The sequence below is a fragment of the Engystomops pustulosus genome, chromosome 10, assembly GCF_040894005.1.
Source record: "Engystomops pustulosus chromosome 10, aEngPut4.maternal, whole genome shotgun sequence".
Lineage (NCBI taxonomy): Eukaryota > Metazoa > Chordata > Amphibia > Anura > Leptodactylidae > Engystomops > Engystomops pustulosus.
The window spans coordinates 27,552,615-27,573,390 of NC_092420.1; the positions used below are offsets into that span (position 1 = coordinate 27,552,615).

The 20,776-nt window shown below is 42.4% G+C and overlaps 1 protein-coding gene across 2 annotated transcripts; it reads right to left on the minus strand.

The window, feature by feature from the left end:
* Positions 1 to 452: 452 nt before the first annotated feature.
* TAMM41 (TAM41 mitochondrial translocator assembly and maintenance homolog) lies at positions 453 to 19,907 on the minus strand. Of its 2 annotated transcripts, none has more exons than XM_072127314.1 (8): positions 19,761 to 19,907; positions 16,430 to 16,609; positions 15,975 to 16,067; positions 13,588 to 13,738; positions 11,576 to 11,721; positions 11,134 to 11,299; positions 8,700 to 8,762; positions 453 to 610 (listed from the first exon to the last, which is right to left on the minus strand). In XM_072127314.1, the coding sequence occupies exons 2-8, from the start codon at positions 16,604 to 16,606 to the stop codon at positions 540 to 542; spliced, it is 867 nt and encodes a 288-aa protein (XP_071983415.1). In that variant the 5' UTR covers positions 16,607 to 16,609; positions 19,761 to 19,907; the 3' UTR covers positions 453 to 539. The 2 variants fall into 2 exon arrangements, with proteins under 2 accessions (XP_071983415.1, XP_071983414.1); XM_072127313.1 differs by lacking the exon at positions 19,761 to 19,907 and adding an exon at positions 19,543 to 19,754.
* Positions 19,908 to 20,776: the final 869 nt, after the last annotated feature.

The window sequence follows — 20,776 nt, forward strand, 5'->3', positions numbered from 1 at the left end:
TTATTCCCTTGATGAATGTGTCGCACGCAGCTTTTGCCACAAATTTCTACAGAATTCATAAACGGTTTGATAAATCTGCCCCAATATTGAGACTTATTCTCAGACTGTTACTTATATATCTCATATTTTTCAGACTATAAGGCGCACCAAAAAATCCTTAGATTTTCTCAGAAATCAAAGGTGCGCCTTATATTTGAACCGGACTTACAGCTGCCTTGTACTGTGCACAGGTCTGCCACCTGCTGGTCATTCATCCTTATAATCAGGTGCGCCTTATATGTGAACCTAGACATTTTAGCAGGCATTTATTGATGGTGCGCCTCATAGTCCGAAAAATACGGTGTGTATGTGTGTGTATATATATATATATTTTTAATTTTGTTTTTACTTAAACAAAACTTCAATGTGTTCTTTCCACCATGGAAGTTTGTGTAAAGAAACACAAAAAGGACTTAACAATGAAAGTGTTTAATAGAAGAAAAGTCATTTGTATAAATAACCAAATATAAATCATCAAATACTAAAAACTACAAATAAAATTACTGTTTGCGCAGGCTCCGCACCATTTTGTACAGCTTCTTTGCACTATAGGAAATGGTTTTCTTTACTCCTGGAATAAGATGAAAAAAAACACTAAATGAATCATATTTATAATACAGATAAAATTGAATTAGGACATTTTTTGGGGGGTAACAGGTGCTCTTTAAAGGGGTTTCAAGGAATATATGTTTTTTCCCATTTTTTATATTAGGCTGGAGGATGGGGGGGGGGGGGGTAGGGGAATTAAAAATAATAAACCTTTGATACTTCCCTCTGTGCCCACTCCCATAGAGCCGTAGCGTCGCCCTTCTTTACCATCTTGTGTTTGTATATAGAGGCCAGCAGTGCCATCCTGACCACAACCTGGTGCCTGCTACTACCTGAAACTTACTTTAGTGGGAAGGTGGGTGTGGTATGGACCACTACGCTGGCCTCTGTATACTACAGAAAACACAACAGAAAGCATACTTACCTTGCTCTGGCTCCCACATCAATCCAGTACTCCATCGTCCTGGTTATTGGAATCGCACCTTGTTGAATGGTATGTGACCCGCTTTGGCAAATGAGTTACACCCACAGAACTGGGGACAACAAATGAAGTTACCTCCCACGGTGACTGAAAGTCCCGCCCACTTGTCCAAGGAGCCTACTTCATTGGCTTTTGCAGGTTCTTGGTGCAGCTGGAATTACCAGCCTGGTGCAGTCCAGAAACTGAAAGCACTGGAGCGGGAGCCAGAGCATGGCCAGCAGGTTCTCTTTTATTCCTATCCCTGCCCCCACCCCCTAGAAATTAGGAAAACCCCTGGCGCGAGATTTCCAAGGGCAGGTTTAATGACTGGTTGACACAGACTATTCACAGAAGTCAGACAATGCTGCAAGTCTTGTCTACAAAATTTGGAAGCTGAACTGGCGGTCACCCAAGGTATACATCAAACTCCTCTATAAACACCAATGATGAAATGATGGCGTTATTTTATACCTTTGTAATACATTATAGTAATTTATAATCTATATAGTAATATAGAAAGTTTTAAGATTGTCTAGTAAATTGGGCCATCTTGTATTAAATGGAGTTGTCTTGTTAAGGTAGTCCTCAGTACAGAGAATGATATGAGGCTTTGTCCGCCGGATCCATGTAGATCAGCAGGTGATTGCTACTATATGAGTTTATAGAGGGGTCACTCATCTATTAGTTAGAGCAGGGGTAGGGAAACTATGGCTCGGGAGCCAGATGTGGCTCTTGATGTCTGCATCTGGCTCGCAGACAAATAATTGATTAAGAAACAGACAGCACCGATCAAAGGATGCACGCAGGGTTGTTACTGCTGCCTGTATCCTTTGTGTGACACAGGTGCCATCGCCGCGTCATTGCTTAGGTGACAGCGCCTGTGTCATAGAGTAGAGCGCCATCCACTCTTCTCTATGACCTAGGCACCATTGTCTTAACAACATTGGCAGCGGTGTCTGGGTCATAGAGAAGAGTGAGGAGATGCTGCTGAAGGGAGAGCAGGTAGGTGAGTATTCCCTTTTTTTTTTTTTTGCTGTGACTACCGGGGGGGCATGTGCTATGGCTACCTATCTACTGGGGGGCATGTGCATATTGTATGGCTCTCACAGAATTACATTTTAAAATATGTGGTGTTCATGGCTCTCGCAGCCAAAAAGGTTCCTGACCCCCGAGTTAGAGGATAGAATATCTTATTCCAATTTAATCCTTGATTAACCATTTGGCCAATTCGATGGGAAATATGATGCATATATTAAGTTTTTGGGGCGTATCCAGCTTTATTTTTGCTGTCAATGAGGTCGCATCTAGATCTTACATGTTGGTCAATACGAGTTTACAGAATTTTTTGCTCCCTTGGCATTTGTTCCACAGCATAATCAGGGTTGCTCAATTATCCGGGAGAAGTTTCTTTTGAGAAATTCCAGAAAAAAAAAAAACAGCCTATAAAAGATTTACGTTATCTAAAAATAGGCCATTGTTAACACATAAATGGCTTTTATATAATTTTTTACAAGGCAAAAAATGCTGGAAAAAAAAAAAACCTTGTGTATGTGTAAGTAGTCCGATTCTTCAGGTAGGTGGAGCTGATGGGTAACTGAACACTTGCTACAGGATTACATTCTACTAAGGTTCAGTTCACACTTGCATTGGGGCAAGGAGAGCTAAATGGAATGAACAACGGAAGGTGAATGGAAGGCCCACCTGCCGCTCCACATGGATCTTAATGAATCTTCTGTTAACTTCCATTATTAATAGCGTATAAAAAAAAAAAAAAATTGCTGCACAATTTTTCCACTATTAATAATGGAAGCTACACAACACGGGTGTGATTTTAGTCTTATAAGGGTCTCAGCCGTGGACTACTCTGATCAGATTATAATCTGGCTCTTCCAGAGAGAAAGATATTTTCCAAAGTGGATAACTCCATATAAGGGGTCTACCATCTTATCAAATCACCCCACAAATTAGGACACATTGTGCTGGGCACTTTATAAGCTTTCCCTTTTCCTACTGGTTTTTTGTTTTTGAGAAAATGCTGTTTTTCATCTGCGTGTAAATTCGTTTCTTGGTGCATTGTGGGTGGAGCAAATCTGATGATGCATTCATTGTCTTTTCTCTACATTTTAGGGTACATTTACAAGAACGTAATGGGGACCGATATCCGGCTGCACCATTTGTGGCTGGATACGGGCCTCATTGATGCCTATGGCGCCTGGTCACAGTGCACATGTTGTCTCACCGCACCATGACAACATTTTTCTGTGTTACGGTGCCAGCCCTGTGCTTCTCTATGGAGAGGGGATGGGTGAGCGGCACTCAACTCTTCACTTCTCCATTCGTCTGAATGAGGCCTTCATTTTATGGGGGGGATGTAAAATTCTGTGTAAGAGGGTGATGCTGGGTTGCACTTCCAGGTACAGTATGCAGAATAAAATGGGAGCACCAGCAACTTTGGCCATACCACCTGTGCACCACCAACCTAATTTGCATAAATATAAAAATAGATTTTCTTTAAAATGACAGATCACTGGGAAACACAAAATGTAGGTCATTAAAGGGGGTTATCCCAAGTTTAGACGTTATTGCCTAAACCAGTGATGAACTCTAATGAACTCTGTGCTGGGATGACAACTTGGGTGCCCAAAGAGAGGACTCTGAGTGCCACCTACAGCACCGTTGCCATAGGTTCATCATCACTGCCCCATACTGTTTAGTAATGAAAACATGACTGCTGAGACCCCCACCAATTATGAGAACAGGACCCCCTTAACACGGAGAATGGGGCATCTGTCCTCACTAATTGATCAAGCAGTAGGATGAACTGGACCAACATCAATTAACTTCTAAACTTGGGACAACCCCCTTAAAGCCTCATGCACACAACCTTGTGCTAAGGCAGTGAATGAGCCGCAGCTTACTTATGGCCCCCATAGCCTTTTGTTGGGCTTGATCACAGTACGGCGAGGCACGGCGCATGCACAGCATTCACGCCATAAACTATAGAGTAGGTCCAATTCCTGCCCTGTGGGCGCTCACCTGCCGAAGTCAGACTGGCTACAAGCAAATGCACATACGGAAAATGCACATGTTCATGTACAAGAGGCCTAAACTCACAAGATTCCCCACAAAATTATGTTTTAGTTCTAAGAGGATTTAGGACGCTCTTTAAAAAGAAAAATATTAGAGCAAGTTCTCCAGATGGCAACACAGCAAAAAATGGAAAGAAAAAAACTACATATCACATTTACTAACAATATAGTCAATGATAAAGGAAGGAGGAGGAAGGGGGCACATATAATTAATATAAATCCATGTAAGTCACGAGTATAAAACAAGAAGTACATTGTATTTCATTAAGAATTTTATGACTCATCATTCTTACTAGAGTGAGACTTTTGCCTGCAGTTGACACAGAAGGATCCGTGTAATTAGTACAACACATTACTGATGACATTTCCAAATTTAAAGGGAAATGTGAAACTTTCCCAAAAGTCATAAAACTTTACAGTACAAAATGTAATGGATCATATTTTCAGACTAAAGCTAGAAGATAATTTCTGCCTGATCTATGGCGCACGACACAGGGGTATACAGAGCATCATGACACAGTGGAATTGGAAGGTTCGGCACTGACTGAAACTTATACCAATACGGATGTTCCCGTCAAGAAGACCATTGCACCAGTTCGGACACACGGGGTTGTCAATTTCCTTATTATGCTCTACATTAAGTACATGAAGCAAAGTTTCAATGTGAACGTCAGATCTTACATCCTAGACCTTACGGAACGGCCTTCTGAAAGTTAACCTATAACGGTATCCAAAATGTCACCTTTCATGACATGTTGGACCCAAAAAACTTCATGGACCTATAATCCAGGACAGTGACTAAGTCAAAATGATGTCCTCTTGTGTGCTGAAAGATTTAGCATTACTCAGAGAAAGAGCTCACAATATATGGCTAATCTGAAAGGAGTCACAGGGGCGGAGACACTAGAGTGTCCTGGTTTGAGTGATGTCCCACAGGATTAGTTAGTTTACCCAGATGCTTGTGCTGATGTTCCTGGACTAAGGGACATCAATAAATCCAGAAGAGGACATCCTAGTGCAACTCTTCTCCACCCCATGTGGAGAACTCAGAATCACAATGATGTAGTCCTTTTATATATAGGGAGATTCTGTAACTGTCCTGGATAACAGATTGGTGGCCTTTTTGGGACTAAACTCTCAGGAAATGTCCCTTCCTTTTTAGAAGAGGAGGAAGAAATAGAAAATCTCTGTAAATATTTTGTGCAGACTGGTGTTGACTGAATCTACCCATGTAGATGACTGCTTGGCCCTGTAATGTGTATACAATGTATTCCTGATGTTTGATCAGAACATATTGTAAGGAGGAGTTGACAGACGGATTTTTCACATAACTTATCTTTTGTTCTTAAATGGTCTCTAACTTTTCAACAAACTTTTCAAAAGTACAAAGGACTTCAAGAAACTTTGGTCTATATTTTGCTATATTTTACATGGAAGCAGGGAGTCACGGCAGCTAGGTCGCCACTCGCTGGCATAGAGCGCAGCGACTACTGATTTCTTTAAAGTTTGTTGAAGGTAGAGGTGCACTTTAAGGCAGAGAAGTCTTTACCAGGTGTCTGGTAGCAGCTTATTCCCCTCTTTTAGCAAGTACTTCACCTCTTATAAAACAATTCTGGACCATCTTTTGTTATAATTTGAGGTGAGAGGACCGGATGGCCAGGTTCGGCGTTTAGGTTCAGCAGCCTGACCCAGACACATTGCCTGATTACCGGCCCCAAAAATAATGGCTAGTTGCTAAGGGCATCAATTTGCCTCATCTCTGCTTGTAATTCATCACATTATTTCTCCAGAAAATACATATATTCCGTATAAGACGACTTTTGAAGACAGAAAAATCTTCTGTCTTCTCTGGGGTCGTCTTATACGCCGGTAATCTCGACCGCCCGCTGTGTATTCACGGCGGCGGTCGGGTCGCGCTGCATGGAGAGGTCTCACGGGCTGAGCCCTCTCCATAGCTGGTAAGTCTTTGCTGCATATTGCTAGCACCGATCGCGGGTGTTTTCACAGCGATGGCAGGCTCAAAAAGATAGCGGCGCATGGGCGGCGCCATCTTGCCGGGGATCGCCGCTCCCCGTGATGTCATCGGGGGCGCCGATCCGTCTCCATGGTAGCCTCGGGTCTTCCGAAGACCCGAGGCTATTTCGTTTTAACCCCTTCAATTACAATGTGCTGATAGCACATTGTAATGAATGAGGAGGAAAATCCCCATATACTGCCATACTGTAGTATGGCAGTATATGATAGGATCGATCAGACAACCTAGGGTTAAAGTACCCTAGGGAGTCTGAAAAATAGAATAAAAATAAAAAAAAGTTAAAAAAAAAAAATTATAATAAAAAAACCTAAAATTTCAAAATACCCCCCTTTCCCTAGAACTGACATAAATATAAATAAACAGTAAAAATCATAAACACATCAGGTATCAACGCGTCCGAAAATGCCCGATCTATCAAAATATGATAACGGTTTTTCAATGCGTTTAACCCCGTAACGGAAAATAGCGCCCAAAGTCGAAAATGGCACTTTTTTGCCATTTTGAAAAATATAAAAAAAATCTATAAAAAGTGATCAAAAGGTCGTACAGTCCTAAAAATTATATCATTGAAAATATTATCAAATTTCACAAAAAATGACACCACCCACAGGTCCGTACACCAAAGTATAAAAAAGTTATTAGCGCCAGAATTTGGCAAAATCAAAAAAATTATTTTTGTACAGGAGGTTTTCATTTTTGTAAATGTATGAAAACATTATAAAACCTATACAAATTTGGTATCCCCTTAATCGTACCGACCCAAAGAATAAAGTAGACATGTCATTTGGGGCGCTCAGTGAAAGACGTAATATCCAAGCCCACAAGAAAATGGCGCAAATGCGTTTTTTCACCATTTTCATTGCATTTGGAATTTTTTTCCCACTTCTGAGTACATGGCATGGAATATTTAATAAAATAAAAATTTAAGGTACAGTATGGTAACATTTACAGTAAAATGGACGATGGTAATGTTGTTGTTGTATGCCTTATGTTTATGAGCGACAGTTTTCATGCTATATACCTGCATGTCATAAGAATTTACATTAAAAAAAGGACCATGTTAAATTCAAGTCTGTTTTTTTTTTTTAATTTTTACCGGTGTTTTGTATGTGTTGTAAAAGGGGTAGTCTTATACGGCGAATATATCTTAAACTCTATATTTTAAACAGGAAAGTAGGGGGGTCGTCTTATACACCAGGTCGTCTTATACGCCGGAATATACGGTAAATTGGCATTTGGAGTGTTGCAATCCCGGTTTGTTTCTATAGTCATGCAGTTAGCATCAAGTGGATAAAACATGTAGTAACATCTAATTGCCAGTTTATCCATAGATTTCCACATACGTACTAGGAACATAGCTCTGCCCCAGCACTACAGAGACGGTATAGCCGGCTGACACCTGTAGCTCCTATGAGCCGGGATTACATGGTAAATCCACAGCAGAAGTTGGCACAACTTACCCAGTGTTGCAATCACTAATACAGGAAAGAGAGTTACTATAAACGCTCCAATCACATATACAAATCAATAGACAAATGGTTCTGAAAAAAGACCCAGGGGTTTAGGGTCCCAAATATAAGCAGCCAATGAGATGGATACAAATGTGAATTTGGTAGGGTGTGAAGCAGAGGACAGTACACCCTCCTTCACTGCACATCTTCTGGACAATGGGTGACTGTCCTCCACGAGGCAGAGGTGTTTGGGATACCAGCTGTTGCTGGTGTTTTACAAAGGGCATGCACAGACACAGGGGCGTAACTAGGAGAGGCAGGGCTCCATAGCAGACTTCTGCATGGGGACTCCCTTCCCACTAAGAAAAATAAATAAATAAATATATAATATATATATACACACACACACATTTGTACACTCCCACATGCGAGTTACAATCACATACATTTATACACTCCTATATACAAACATTTATATACATACATCATATACACACATACTACATATAGTATACGCACACCACATATACATATATTACCATATACAGACATACAACATATAGTATACGCACACCACATATACATACATTACCATATACAGACATACAACATAATATATGCACACCACATATACATACATTACCATATACAGACATACAACATATATACACACACAATAACCCAGATGCCCGACACTGTTAACCCTGTGGTTACGCCCCTGCACACACGATAGATCATGATGAAAAATCTCTGCCCAAATTTCCCTCCCATCGTAGCCAATAGGAGACAAGAAAAAAAACATATAAATTAGTGACATGTCCTCTGGGCTGGATGCCCCACATGTCATAGCGCAGGTGTGAACATACCCTTTTAGGTGTTGCTCTTTCAATCAATGTGAAGTGTCCTATAAAGGATTAGCGATCCCCCCGGACACCAAATAGAAAGTAATTGCTTATTCCCAGCAATTAATTTGTAAAATTAGGGTTGGAACAAATAAAACCCCTGTAACTTGTCTTTTCTACTTCTTCTTTAGCATGCATGTACAGTGATCAGAGGGCTGGATGTGGAGCTCTTACCAGCAGTCACTACTCCTTTAGCGCTTTGACTCAAACTGGAAGATTTCACAATGCCAAATAAAGCTGGAGAGAAATAGAAAACAGATGTTACTCCTCTCATTCACAGATCCACGTGTGATAGTACATTCACAAATTACTTACTGGATTTCTTTGGAATCAAGCTTCTTAAAGGGAACCTGGCACCAGATTTTACACCATTATACTACTAGTCCCCCGACGGTTTATGAAATTAATTTTCTAGAATTCCCTCTATTATGTAAAATCTTGCCGGTTTACCCATAAAAGATCTCTAAAAGATCTGTGAAAATGAGCAGAGAAGAGTCATGTTTTGCCCGAGACGAATCAAGAGGATATAGGGATAGTATAAATTCAGGCACCTCTATCTTTGGTTCTGTAGTCCCTAAAAACATGCTGCTGGTGTCATATTAAAGATAAGAATCTTATTTTTCAGACAGCTCTAAAGTAATGGGCTGTATATTAGTCTTTGTAGATTACAGAACCACATGCTTGATGTAAGTAGTTCCATCCTTATAGGCCACTTCTTCCTGTTGAATTCTAAATGCTGTAACTTTTTATATTTTTTCACATATGTCGTTGGTTAAGGACAAGTTGTAGATTATGGAGGATTGGGGAGCGTATCCTTTATTAATTGAATTTCACAGATTTTTTTTTTTTTGAGAAGATGGAACCTCCCCCCCCCCCCCTCATTTAGGCATTTACTTTTTAATTTTGAATATTGCACCATTCATCTTGTCTTATTAATAATTTATCTTTATTCTGTGGGCCAATATGATTCGTACAATATCCAACTTATATATATTTTGCTGGTGTTATACAATGGAAACACTACTCTGAATAAATCATTAGTGTTTGCAACACAAGCCTTTTTTTTTTTATTACATGATGTAATTTTCATTGGTGCCATTAGGGGGTTTGTACTACTTTTTGATCACATTTTGTAACTTTTTTTTTTTTTTTTTTAAAAACAAGATTACAAAAAATAAAAACAACCACATTTTTCCCCATATATTTTTGGGGGGATTGTCACTCACTTAGCAGATTAAATAAAAAGATTATATTTATAGATTGTGACACGGTGGGTGCTGATGCAGGAAGGGATAGCTATTGAGCTTAGAGAGGACCTGTCAACCCAAAAATGACCCCCACCAAATGTGCCCCCCCCCCCCCATAATCCTCTGCCCAGCCCGTTTCTCCCCAGCCAGTTTAAAAAAAAATGTATGTGTGGCAAATTGATTTAAACCGATCCGACCTCTTACTAAATAAGAGGCCGGATTCTTGCATCTTGTGTCCGGGCAGTCGGCCTTATTCATAAGGGGGCCGGCCGACACACCCCCAGCACGCCCCTGCCCCTGCGTGCTGCGGGTGTGTCGGCCGGCCCCCTCATGAATAAGGCCGACTGCCCGGACACAAGATACGAGAATCCGACCTCTTATTTAGTAAGAGGTCGGATCGGTTTAAAATTAATTTACCACACATACATTTTTTTAAAAACTGGCTGGGGAGAAAGGGGAGAGGGTTAGGGGAGAGGAATATGGGGGGGCACATTTGGTGGGGGTCATTTTCTGGGTGACAGGTCCTCTTTAATAGACGCTACAGTCAGTATGGTCTAAGGGATTAAAGGGCTTTATCGGTGAGTGTATCAACCATGGCTGCTGTGGCGGGAGGCCTTTCAGTATATGTAACTCTCCTGCTCCGATCGCATGGGCTCTGTTTATGAGCCTGTGTGATCAATAAAATAGTATAGTAAGTCGATGTGTGCAAAAGCAGCACTCACTACGACCTACTATATTGTTCTCGCGCATGTAAGGGTTAATGGGGTAAGATCTAGTAACCGGTTCCCTTTAAAGGGGTCTTCAGCATTTATGACATATCTACGCGAGATGCTATAATCTGATCAGGAGTCGCCTGACCCCCCCAGTAATATAACCCCTCTAGGCCCCCTTCTTTCTGTCATATCTATGGACATGACAATATGGGGCCCCCGGGGCAAACAACAGAGAGTAATGGACCTCTTGTCAGGATGAAGGGATGTAAGTGAATGGGCTGATGAAACGAATGCCTTTTGGAAACAGAAGTAGACGGTCCTGTTCTTCTGCCACAGAGGTGATGGAAAGGATATTTAGGACCCGGAGCTACTATGGACGCTGATAAATACTTATGTAGCGTCATCCTATGGCAGAAAAATAACTTCCGAAAATTATGTCAAAACATGTTCATGTAAAGGTTCATTTGGTTTATAAAACCCAGTGTCAAAACTCCCGAAAACTATGACACTTCTACACTTCTCATCTGTTATCACAATTTTCCTACCTGCACCAACTGCTATGTTATACAAGGTTGTGCCATTCGGCTGAAAAGCTTTAAGGGGTATTAGCATAGCACCTCCACATGAATGTAACTATCCAGCTCCTACCTTGCTGAACCACGTTCCCACAGTCGGGGTCCTGGGCTACTTGTAGCAATACTTCTTCTACGTCCCGATTCCTTCCTGGTTGGTCCACCAGATACGTGATGTTCTGTTGTAAATGCTTTGGCAAACTCATCAACTGCAAAAACTGACCCTCCGGACTCTTATCTACCTAAAATGAAAAAAATATATATTTTAAAATGCATTTAAAGGTTCAAAGCTTAGAGGACATGTACCACCAGGATGATGGAGTGTTTGCAAATGAGCTGGAGGGGCTCCTGACTCCATTAACACCTATGGAGCCTGGAGCCCCTCAGGCTCATTTGCATACAGTCTTTCATTCAGGTGGTAGGTGCCCTTTAAAGTCCATCTATATCGTTGGCTGTATTTGGCTGGTCTTCCACATACACGTTACAATCTCATATGGAGACCACATTGTAGCTTTTACCTCTATTTTGCCATGCGCTTGCTTATACACAGCCTGGGGACACTCCTGTAATATGTTACTATAAAGCTTCCGAAAATGTTCAAGGTTCGGCCTCACAATGTTTAGCACCTTGGCCTTATCTTCACCAATTATCATCCTGAAGTCACCTAAAGGGAAAGGATCAGAAGAGAAGGATGGGGTCACACCACACAAATCTGCACCGTAATGAAAGGAGAAAATCACAACAACAAATTTTAATTTGCGGAGATTATTAAAATTCAATTTAATCCATAATTCAATCTTATGTTCTAGCAAATCTTGTAACCATAACAATAGAACATTGCATCATCTGTTCATCATGATATTACTGTGCAGCGATGCTACAGTTATCATTTAGGATAACTTCTAAGGAAAGAGGAAAGATGAATAATAATAATTCCTTTATTTATATAGCGCACACAGATTACGCAGCGCTGCACAGAGATGGCCAAAACAGTCCCTGTCCCCATGGAGTTCACAATCTAATCAACCTACCAGTATGTTTTGGAGTGTGGGAGGAAACTGGAGGACCTGGAGGAAACCCACGCAAACATGGAGAGAACATACAAACTCTTTGCAGATGTTGACCCTGGGACTTAACCCAGGTCCCCAGCGCTGCAAGGCTGTAGTGTTAACCAATAAGCCACCGTGTCGCCATAGTACGAATCATAAAAGGGTTTTTCTGTGATTAAGCACCACATACACACTGAACCAAAGCAACAGCAGACAGCATGCAGTACCCCACATTGGGCTAGGGTTGAAGGTGCACACTGTGTATGTGACATCACTACTGAACCTTTGTATAGAGATCGGCAATGATAAAATAAAGCACAAAAACAACAACATGTGACGTAATGTCACGAGGCAGTTTCGAGCCGTCTCTGGCTGAGCTCTCAGGCTGTATGGAGCCATCTCGGGCTGAGCTCTCTTAATATAGCCTGGGTGTTTGCTGTAAAACACCCACGATTACTTGGGCACCACCATCTTGGTGGTGTTCGTTGATCGCAAAGCGACAATCCTTTCCCGAAACAGCCTGGAGTGTTTATGAGACTCCAGGACCTGGCATTCACGGGGATCCAGTGAGTTAAAGATCCACCGAAAAATCCACATACACTGCAAGCCTGTACTATCATTGGATGTATGCTGGTCAAAATGTTGTAAAGTTTCCGTAAGAAGAACAATGAAAACATCAGCTCATGCCGCAAAAAAATATGACACCTTACACACCTCCGTAAACCAAAGAAAGAAAACATTACTGGCACCAGAATATGGTAAAATTAAGAAGCTTTCTTTGTACAAAAAGGTTTTCATTTTTTAATAATCAACTAAAACACAATAAAACCTAAGGAAATTTTGTATCCCTGTGATCGTATTAACTCAAAGAAAACAGTAGAGGTGTCATTTGAAGTGCACAGTGAAAAAGAAAAAACTAAAAAAATGGAGCTTACAAGAAAATGGCTAAATGTATTAAGAATTTTTTTTTATTTTTCCCCAGTACAGTTCATTTAGTACAGTCACTAGGAAGTACAATTTGTTTAGCAAAAAAAAAAAAAAAACCCTCGTACATCTCTGTTTATGGAATAATTAAAAAAAAAAAAATGTTTTTGATGGAGGGGAATTAAAAACGGAAACACAAAAACGGCATCAGCAAGATGAAGGACTGTATGCAAATGAACCTGAGAGGCTCCAGGCTCCATATTTATTAATGGAGCCTGGAGCCCCTCAGGCTCATTTGCAAACAGTCTTTTATCTTGGTAACATCTATCCACAGGGTATGGGATAACTTGCTGGTCGATAGGGAGGTTCGCACAGACCAGGAGAACAGGGGTCCAGTAGTGCCATATAGTTAAATAGGGGAGTCAGCGCATGTGCAACCAACTGATCTACTGATTTGGGGGTACAACGGACCCCAATTCTTTGTGATATCACTGCTGGGACCTTGAGATCACAAGATATATCATACAATATTGTAGAATAACATAACAAAGTCTCACCGGAGTACGAGAGGCCAGCAATCTGCAGGTAGAGGTCTTCTTCGGTAAAGCTTTCGGGTAACATGAGGAAGGAGGCAGTGAGAGCACTCTTCAGATTGGTGGTCAGTGCGGTTTGGAGACGACCGTTCTCTTTCTGCAGCAGAATCTTCACCTGTACAAAGCAATAATGCACAGGATGAAACCTCACATTATATGGAGACATGAAAGCTGCCAGATACTGGAGGGGATGGGGCTGCAATCACACATGACACATATAGATGCTAAATGACATCCGATTTAATATTGGGAATTTACACCAAAGAGAATCCTTCAGCAGTTGTGATCTGATCCGTTCATCCCTGGGGCAACTCCTGAAGATGAAATAATTGAGCTATTAAGAAGAGAAATGAAGGCTTCATAGTGAAAACTAATAGTAATTAATGTTACCCATTACTGGACGCGACCTAGAATTTATACATAGGATATGATGCCCTCTAGTGGAGAATGTGAACACTGACTGCATATAGATCAGCTATAGTGATATAGGCGACCACAGCTTCAGTATAGCCAAGGTCACCATCATGTCCAATGATACTTTGATATCATCAGATTCACTGCCAGGGTTTCTGGATAACCCAATCTATCATGGTGCATGGAACAGTGGTGCCGTGTATGTGGCACAGTTGGACTGCTTTTTCATTCATCTTTATAGAAGTGCCATACAATGGTGAGAGCTGGACGCCAACATCTCCATAAGTCCCATGGAGATGAAGGGTAATGCACCTTTGTGATCTGCTGCTCCATATATATGATGGCCATTATTCTTGTGGATAGGCGATAAGTAGCTCCATCCCCTCTTTCCATAACCAAGTCACCAAAAAGGCTGACAGGTTTAGGAGATGATTGCATGTGAATCTCTTTACCCCTTTAATGAACAAAAAACCCCAAACCCTATATGTGACCCAACCCGATCATTAGTCATAGTATATGGAAACCAGCAGGGACCCAAGTAGGAACCTAATAGGAGCAGAGGAAGAAGGTGGGGAGTTAGTGAGGCTGTTACCATTATACTTATTATCGCTCTTTTATGCCTTTCTAACCCTTTTCCCAACAGCCAACACAAGAGGAGAAGGAATTTTTTAAGCTTAGTTAAAAACTTTATCTTGATACCACTTATGTGGACAAGGGATAACATTCAATCGGTAAGGGTCTGACTGCTGGGATCCCCAGCAATAATGGGAGAAAATTGCTGAGCACAGGCCTGGGATATGTCCAGCACACTTAGAGAGTGGATGTAAATGCTGGAGATAGTGAAGCGCTGTGCTCAGCAATTTCCAATGCTCCCATACTGTTGAGAGGATGCATGCTGTCCATCAATTTGTGAGAGTGGGACCCCCGGTGTGCTTCCATTGTGGCTCCTGTGCTTATCAAAAACAGGCAAAATAAACCTTACTCGCCTCCACTGTGAAAAGTTCAGCGCCGGTGTCCCAGCTTACATTTCCTCCCACCATTAAAAGCCTTGCCCAAACTTTTGCCCCCTCCTGTCTATGTTATCCCCGCCCACTACCTTTTGGCTTCGTCCACCACCACCACGGGATGTATGAAATGGGACAAGATCAGCAGTTTCCCCACACAGTGCTCACTGCTAATTTCACCATGAAGTGACAGGGACAGTATTCTGGTAAAGACAGGGAGAGGACTTCCTGACTGCTCAGGCCAAGATCTGAAGAGACACTGAGCTGTCAATCAAAAAAGGAGGCGTGGCTCACTGGCAGCCAGGGAGAAAACCTGACTCTTCTCTTCAGAAGTTGACTCGTGTCTACTCATATGCATATCATTAATCTGCTGTAATTAAGGTACAGTGGCAGATAATTTTAGGTGAAATGGGGATGTCTTTTAACCCTTTACCAGAAGGTATTGCTGGTATAATGGGTTAAAATTCTGGTGACAAGTAGGAGAGTGGATTACATCTGATAATGGAGGCATTATGTGTAAAGATGCTAAAACATCATTATCAAAAACAATTGGTGCACAATATGGCAACACAGATTCCTTAAGAGTATTAGGGTGAATCTGCACGACCATTGGGGACGTATATATGGCCTCCATATATACGTCCCCCATAGACCGGCTATGGGCGCAGGGCGTAGTATGGAGCGGTACGGTGTAGCACACGTGTGGCACCGTATCGTTCCATACCCGGGAAAAGTTAAGACATGTCCTAACTTTTCCCGTTTTACGGCGTTGTGCGCCAAATACCTCTATGGAGAGGGGCGGGGGCGAGCAGAGCTCACCCCCTCCTCCTCTCCCATGCGCCATGCTCTCCTATGCATTTGTGTGAATTTGCCCTGACTGCTCCTATCATTTTATGGTATGGGTAACAATTGTAACAACTCTTCAGGACTTACAGGTTTATGTAAGCGGCCAGCGATATACAGGGTTTTCCAATGCAGTAAATCTTCAATCAGGGTGTCAGTGCTCACAATCCCATACTTTATCACCTGGAAGAGAGACCTCTGCATTAGAGAAATAAAGAAGTAATATGGTGAAACATGGGGAAGTACTCCCTCTACCCTCACTGTCAAGGGACAATCTCCTCTCAGCACTCTCAACCTACTTCAGAGATGCCTCAAATATTTCAGGCAATTTTCTCAAGATGTGTGAGCTGGGGATTTTAATGCAAGACTCCCAAATATCAAAGTAACATAATTAGAAGAGCCACAAGCTCACTTCTTCCTATAAAAGGGTTATGGCCTGAAAGCCTCAATAGCAATGTTATTCTTTACAGTTATTTGGCTACTTGTATATAGAGATATATATCTCCCCAGAGATAGTCCAATATTATGCAGATTCCTCCACATACCTTCCCATCACACGGGACCAGAGTGTTGTAATAGACCCCAGCGCCATACTTGTTCTGTACAGTACTTATCTTCTTTGGTCCCAGATATTTTAGCACAGAGTAGTGACTTCGGTTCTGCATCAGGTTCATCGTATGCCACGTGATAGGATCGTCCACCGCAAAGACAAAGTCCACCATGTTCTAGGGGAAGGAAATCATCAAGATCGAGTAAATCTGATGGCAAGAATCTCCATTAGGTATAAAATTCTGGCAAAGTGTTTCTACATGTAGGGGGATCATCTTTCTGTGATATGATTTTATTAAATACAATGTTCCCAGATCACACATATGACTGTATTCACACAAGGCTAAAACATTTTTACCCTTTGTTGTAAGGATATGTTGTTAGGATTCCACACAAGGGAGGACTAGGACGTATCAAACTGTTTACCTATATAGTGGATAGGTCCTCCTGTTTGGCACCTGATGGAAAGTAACAATACTGGGGAATACCCATAGTATATGTACAGCGGAGGCCGGGGATGGACACCATACAAGGCCACCACTAGACATTTTTTTTAACAGCAACCCCTAGCGTTATATTCTGCAGTGTTCTGAACTACATCACCCAGTATTTCCTGAGGAATATAATGTATACCGAGCAGACGGGCACCAAAATGAGCCCTCTGCCTGCCAGTATATGTCTATGGGCACTTCAATGTGTACATCAGCCACTTTACTGACAAACACACTGCACATTCCCAAAATACAAAGTGTGAAAGTAGCCCCAGTGTAAGTTAATTTTATTTTTTTCTATTTCCCCTGCAAAAATTTTCCTCCTAAACCCCTTTAATGCTGATATTTTACACCAAAGGAGAAGCCGAATTCTAAATCTGAAACCTTCTGCAGCTCTGATCTGATATGTTCATGCTAGAGGCGGCCTCTGTACATGGAATAATTGAGCTATTAAGAAGATGATGAAGGCTTCATGGTAAACGCTAATTGTAATGAGTGTAATACATCATTGGACATGACCCAGAATTTTATACATAGGCTATGGCGCCATCTAGTGGATAAGGTGAAAACTGCTTTCATCTGTGGAAACATCGGACAACACAAAACAGAAGGAAAATTATAGATATAATCGTTACAGACTATCAATCATGCAGTGCATGAGCCCCAAATCATATATACAGCCTCTGATCTGGGGTCGGTTCAAGTAAGATAGGCGGGTCTCAGTCCTTGGACCCTTACAATGTGATACTCATGTACATCAATACTGAAATCCTAGCAAACCCTTCTGAGCTCCGTCACAGTGACATATATGGGACTGAAGAAAATCAAAGTAATATATTTAGGTTTTTTATTGTATCAGTGTGGATGCAGCTGCATAATTTTCAATAAGTGTAGACCAGTTCATCATTTAAGTATCTTGCCATTAAAGGGGTATTCTCATCTGGGCACACACATTCAGTTTCACTAATCTTCCATATATAAACATTTCTTCAATTGGATGTTATTAAAAAAATGTTCCTGTGTGAAGATAATTTCCCATAAACATAGCCATGTTGTCCCTTAGAAACGAGATAGCTTCCTCGGTTACGACCACCTCACATTTTGGCAGCGGTGGCCAGACATGCGCTATTGAGTCCTGCCTGACCACCTGGATTCAGCAATCATTACTACAGGACGGCTACAGGACATGCAGTTATTTGTGAAATCCCTCCAGCAGAGGTGGCCGTATCCTAAGAAGCTATCTCGTTTCTAAGGGACAGAATGACTACATTTATGAGAAATTATCTTCACACAGGAACATTTTTTTTAATAACATCTAATTGAAGAAATGTTTATACATGGCAAATTTATAAAACTGAATGTGAGTGCCCAGACGAGAATACCCCTTTAAAGGACATCTACTACAAGGATGAAGGATTGTAAACCAAGCACATTGCCATACTGGTGTGTGCCCCCTCTCTCCTCTTCTTTTAGATACTTATGCCCTGATTTATACAAAAAAAGGCTTTTAAAATTATGTAAAATAGCCTGCAAGGCTCCAGGCTGCATAGGTTTTTACAGACCCTGGAGCCACGCAGGGTCATTTGCACAATTTTTAAGTATTTTTTTCATACAAACAAGGGCAAAGGAAGCTAAAAGAAGAGATGATCCTGCCAGAAGGGGTACAAACCACCATGCAAGTGTACTTGTTTTACAATCCTTCATCCTGGTGGTAGATTTCCTGGTGGTCTGTGCTGGTATTTCACCTCAGCTATATAGAGGTGAATAGAGATTAGTCATTACGCCACATTTACTAAGGGCCGTGCGTCAGTTTTTTGTCTGACTTTGCCCACTCCTTTAGGTGCAAACTGCTTGCACAGGTATTTAAGAAGTGTCTGCGACACATTTGTGTTGCCCGTAACAGTTTTGTAGTGCAGCTGCAATATTCTTCATCCGACACTAATTCCTGCACTGAGGCGGGTGTTCCAGTGCCAGATTTAAAATGCAAAGTCCGAAAGAGGTGGGTTGACCGCCCCATGTTAACAAAAAAAAAAAAAAAAAAAAGTGGTTCACTCTGTCGGAGCAGTGCAAGGGGTGCCAGATTCATGAAGAATGGGTGCCAGAAATCCTGGATCTGGTGCCCTCTTCGCACTACACAGGCAAACTGCATATAGTACAGACTGCACTGTTTTTAGTAAATGTGGGACATAGAGTGGCTGCAGCCTGTGTGATCTGAGGTCCAACACTGAATTATTCTTATTAAGTCTTCTGAAAATCTTTCTGGTGTGGCCTGAATAGAAATCAGTATAGTTGGGAGAATCTGTATAGATGAGGGGTCTAGTATAGGATCTGCTTTACAGGCATCCCCCCTCACCTCGGCATCCCCCCTCACCTTTTACCTTGCCATCCCCCCTCACCTCTTACCTTCGGCATCCCCCCTCACCTCTTACCTTCGGCATCCCCCCTCACCTCTTACCTTCGGCATCCCCCCTCACCTCTTACCTTCGGCATCCCCCCTCACCTCTTACCTTCGGCATCCCCCCTCACCTCTTACCTTCGGCATCCCCCCTCACCTCTTACCTTCGGCATCCCCCCTCACCTCTTACCTTCGGCATCCCCCCTCACCTCTTACCTCTTACCTTGGCATTGCTCTGGGCAGCCCCAATCTGCTTGAACACTGCTGATCCATAGGCAAAGGCAAGGCTGATATCCTGGGGAAAATAGCTGAGGATCCTACGGAAGTGGTAGCCAGTGCCCTGGATAGCTGGCAGAGCCATGACCTGTGCCCACTCTAACACCTACATGGAGCTGTCACCTCCACACTGCACAGCCTAAGCGACAACACATGTACACTCACTTCCGGGATCTGTGGAACGCACGCGTTGATTGGTTAGGTCTTACAGCTCTTGCTATTGGTTGCTCTGTGATCTGGATTGATTAGCCGTGTCTTCGGGCATGCTCAGTACTGAGGCTGATGCAGGAGCTGTGCCCTCCAGTGCTGCTCCTATAGAGGGAGCAGGGATTACACTGAGCCTCATGCATCATGCCACAGACTGTGACATCACATGTAATAATGCAGCTGCATAATGTAATGTCATATTTCAATGTGTCTCTCATAGAATGGGCTTGTGGTGAATTATGTGATAGGATTTGGATTGCTGTCTGTAAATAAAAATAAGCTTCAGAGAAATTTGAGCCCTTTCATAAGTCTTTATTTTGCCTTTTAAAGCCATATCCTTAGGCTGTATTCACACTGCCGCAAGGGGGACGTATATACCGCCGACGTATATACGGCCGATATACGTCCCCCATAGACGGCAATAGGCGCACGGCGCCCTACGGGAGCGGTACGGTGCTGCACGTCCGTACCCCGGAAAACGATAGGACATGTCCTATCTTTCTCCATGGTACGGCACCGTGCGCCATACATCCCTATGGAGGAGGGCGTGGGTGAGCTACACTCACCTCCTGCTCCTCTCCCCGCGCGCTGACGTTGCCTGCCGTGCTACGGTACCGCGGGCAGCACCAGTGTGAATGTAGCCTTAAAAGGGGTTTTCCCACGAAGGCAAGTTAGTAACTTGCTGATCAGTGGGGGTCTCGGTGCTGAGATCCCTGCAAATCGCGAGAACAAGGGGTCCGAGCAACCCCTCACCGCTCCTCAGACTAATAGAGCAGAATGCCGCGCAAGACTGTTCTGCTCCATTAATCTCTATGGAGCTGAATTGCCGAGTGTGTAAGTGTAAGGCTTTCACTCCTCATAGAGCATGTTATGTAGGACATACAAGAAAGAGATGACTGGAATCCGATGTTTGGGTTCGGCCACGCGACCCTTGTGTAGCGGTTTGGGTTCAGCAGGGTTTGCTCCTGTGGTTC

Bases quoted from the DNA above. Each gene is read 5' to 3' on its own strand.
- TAMM41 (XM_072127313.1), bottom strand. From the start codon at position 19,680: ATGGCTCTGCCAGCTATCCAGGGCACTGGCTACCACTTCCGTAGGATC. The intron at 16,068-16,429 runs GTATGTGGAGGA...TCTCTCTTCCAG, and splicing joins TGGTCCCGTGTGATGGGAAG to GTGATAAAGTATGGGATTGT. The intron at 11,722-13,587 runs GTGAGACTTTGT...CTTTCCCTTTAG, and splicing joins TGCTGGCCTCTCGTACTCCG to GTGACTTCAGGATGATAATT.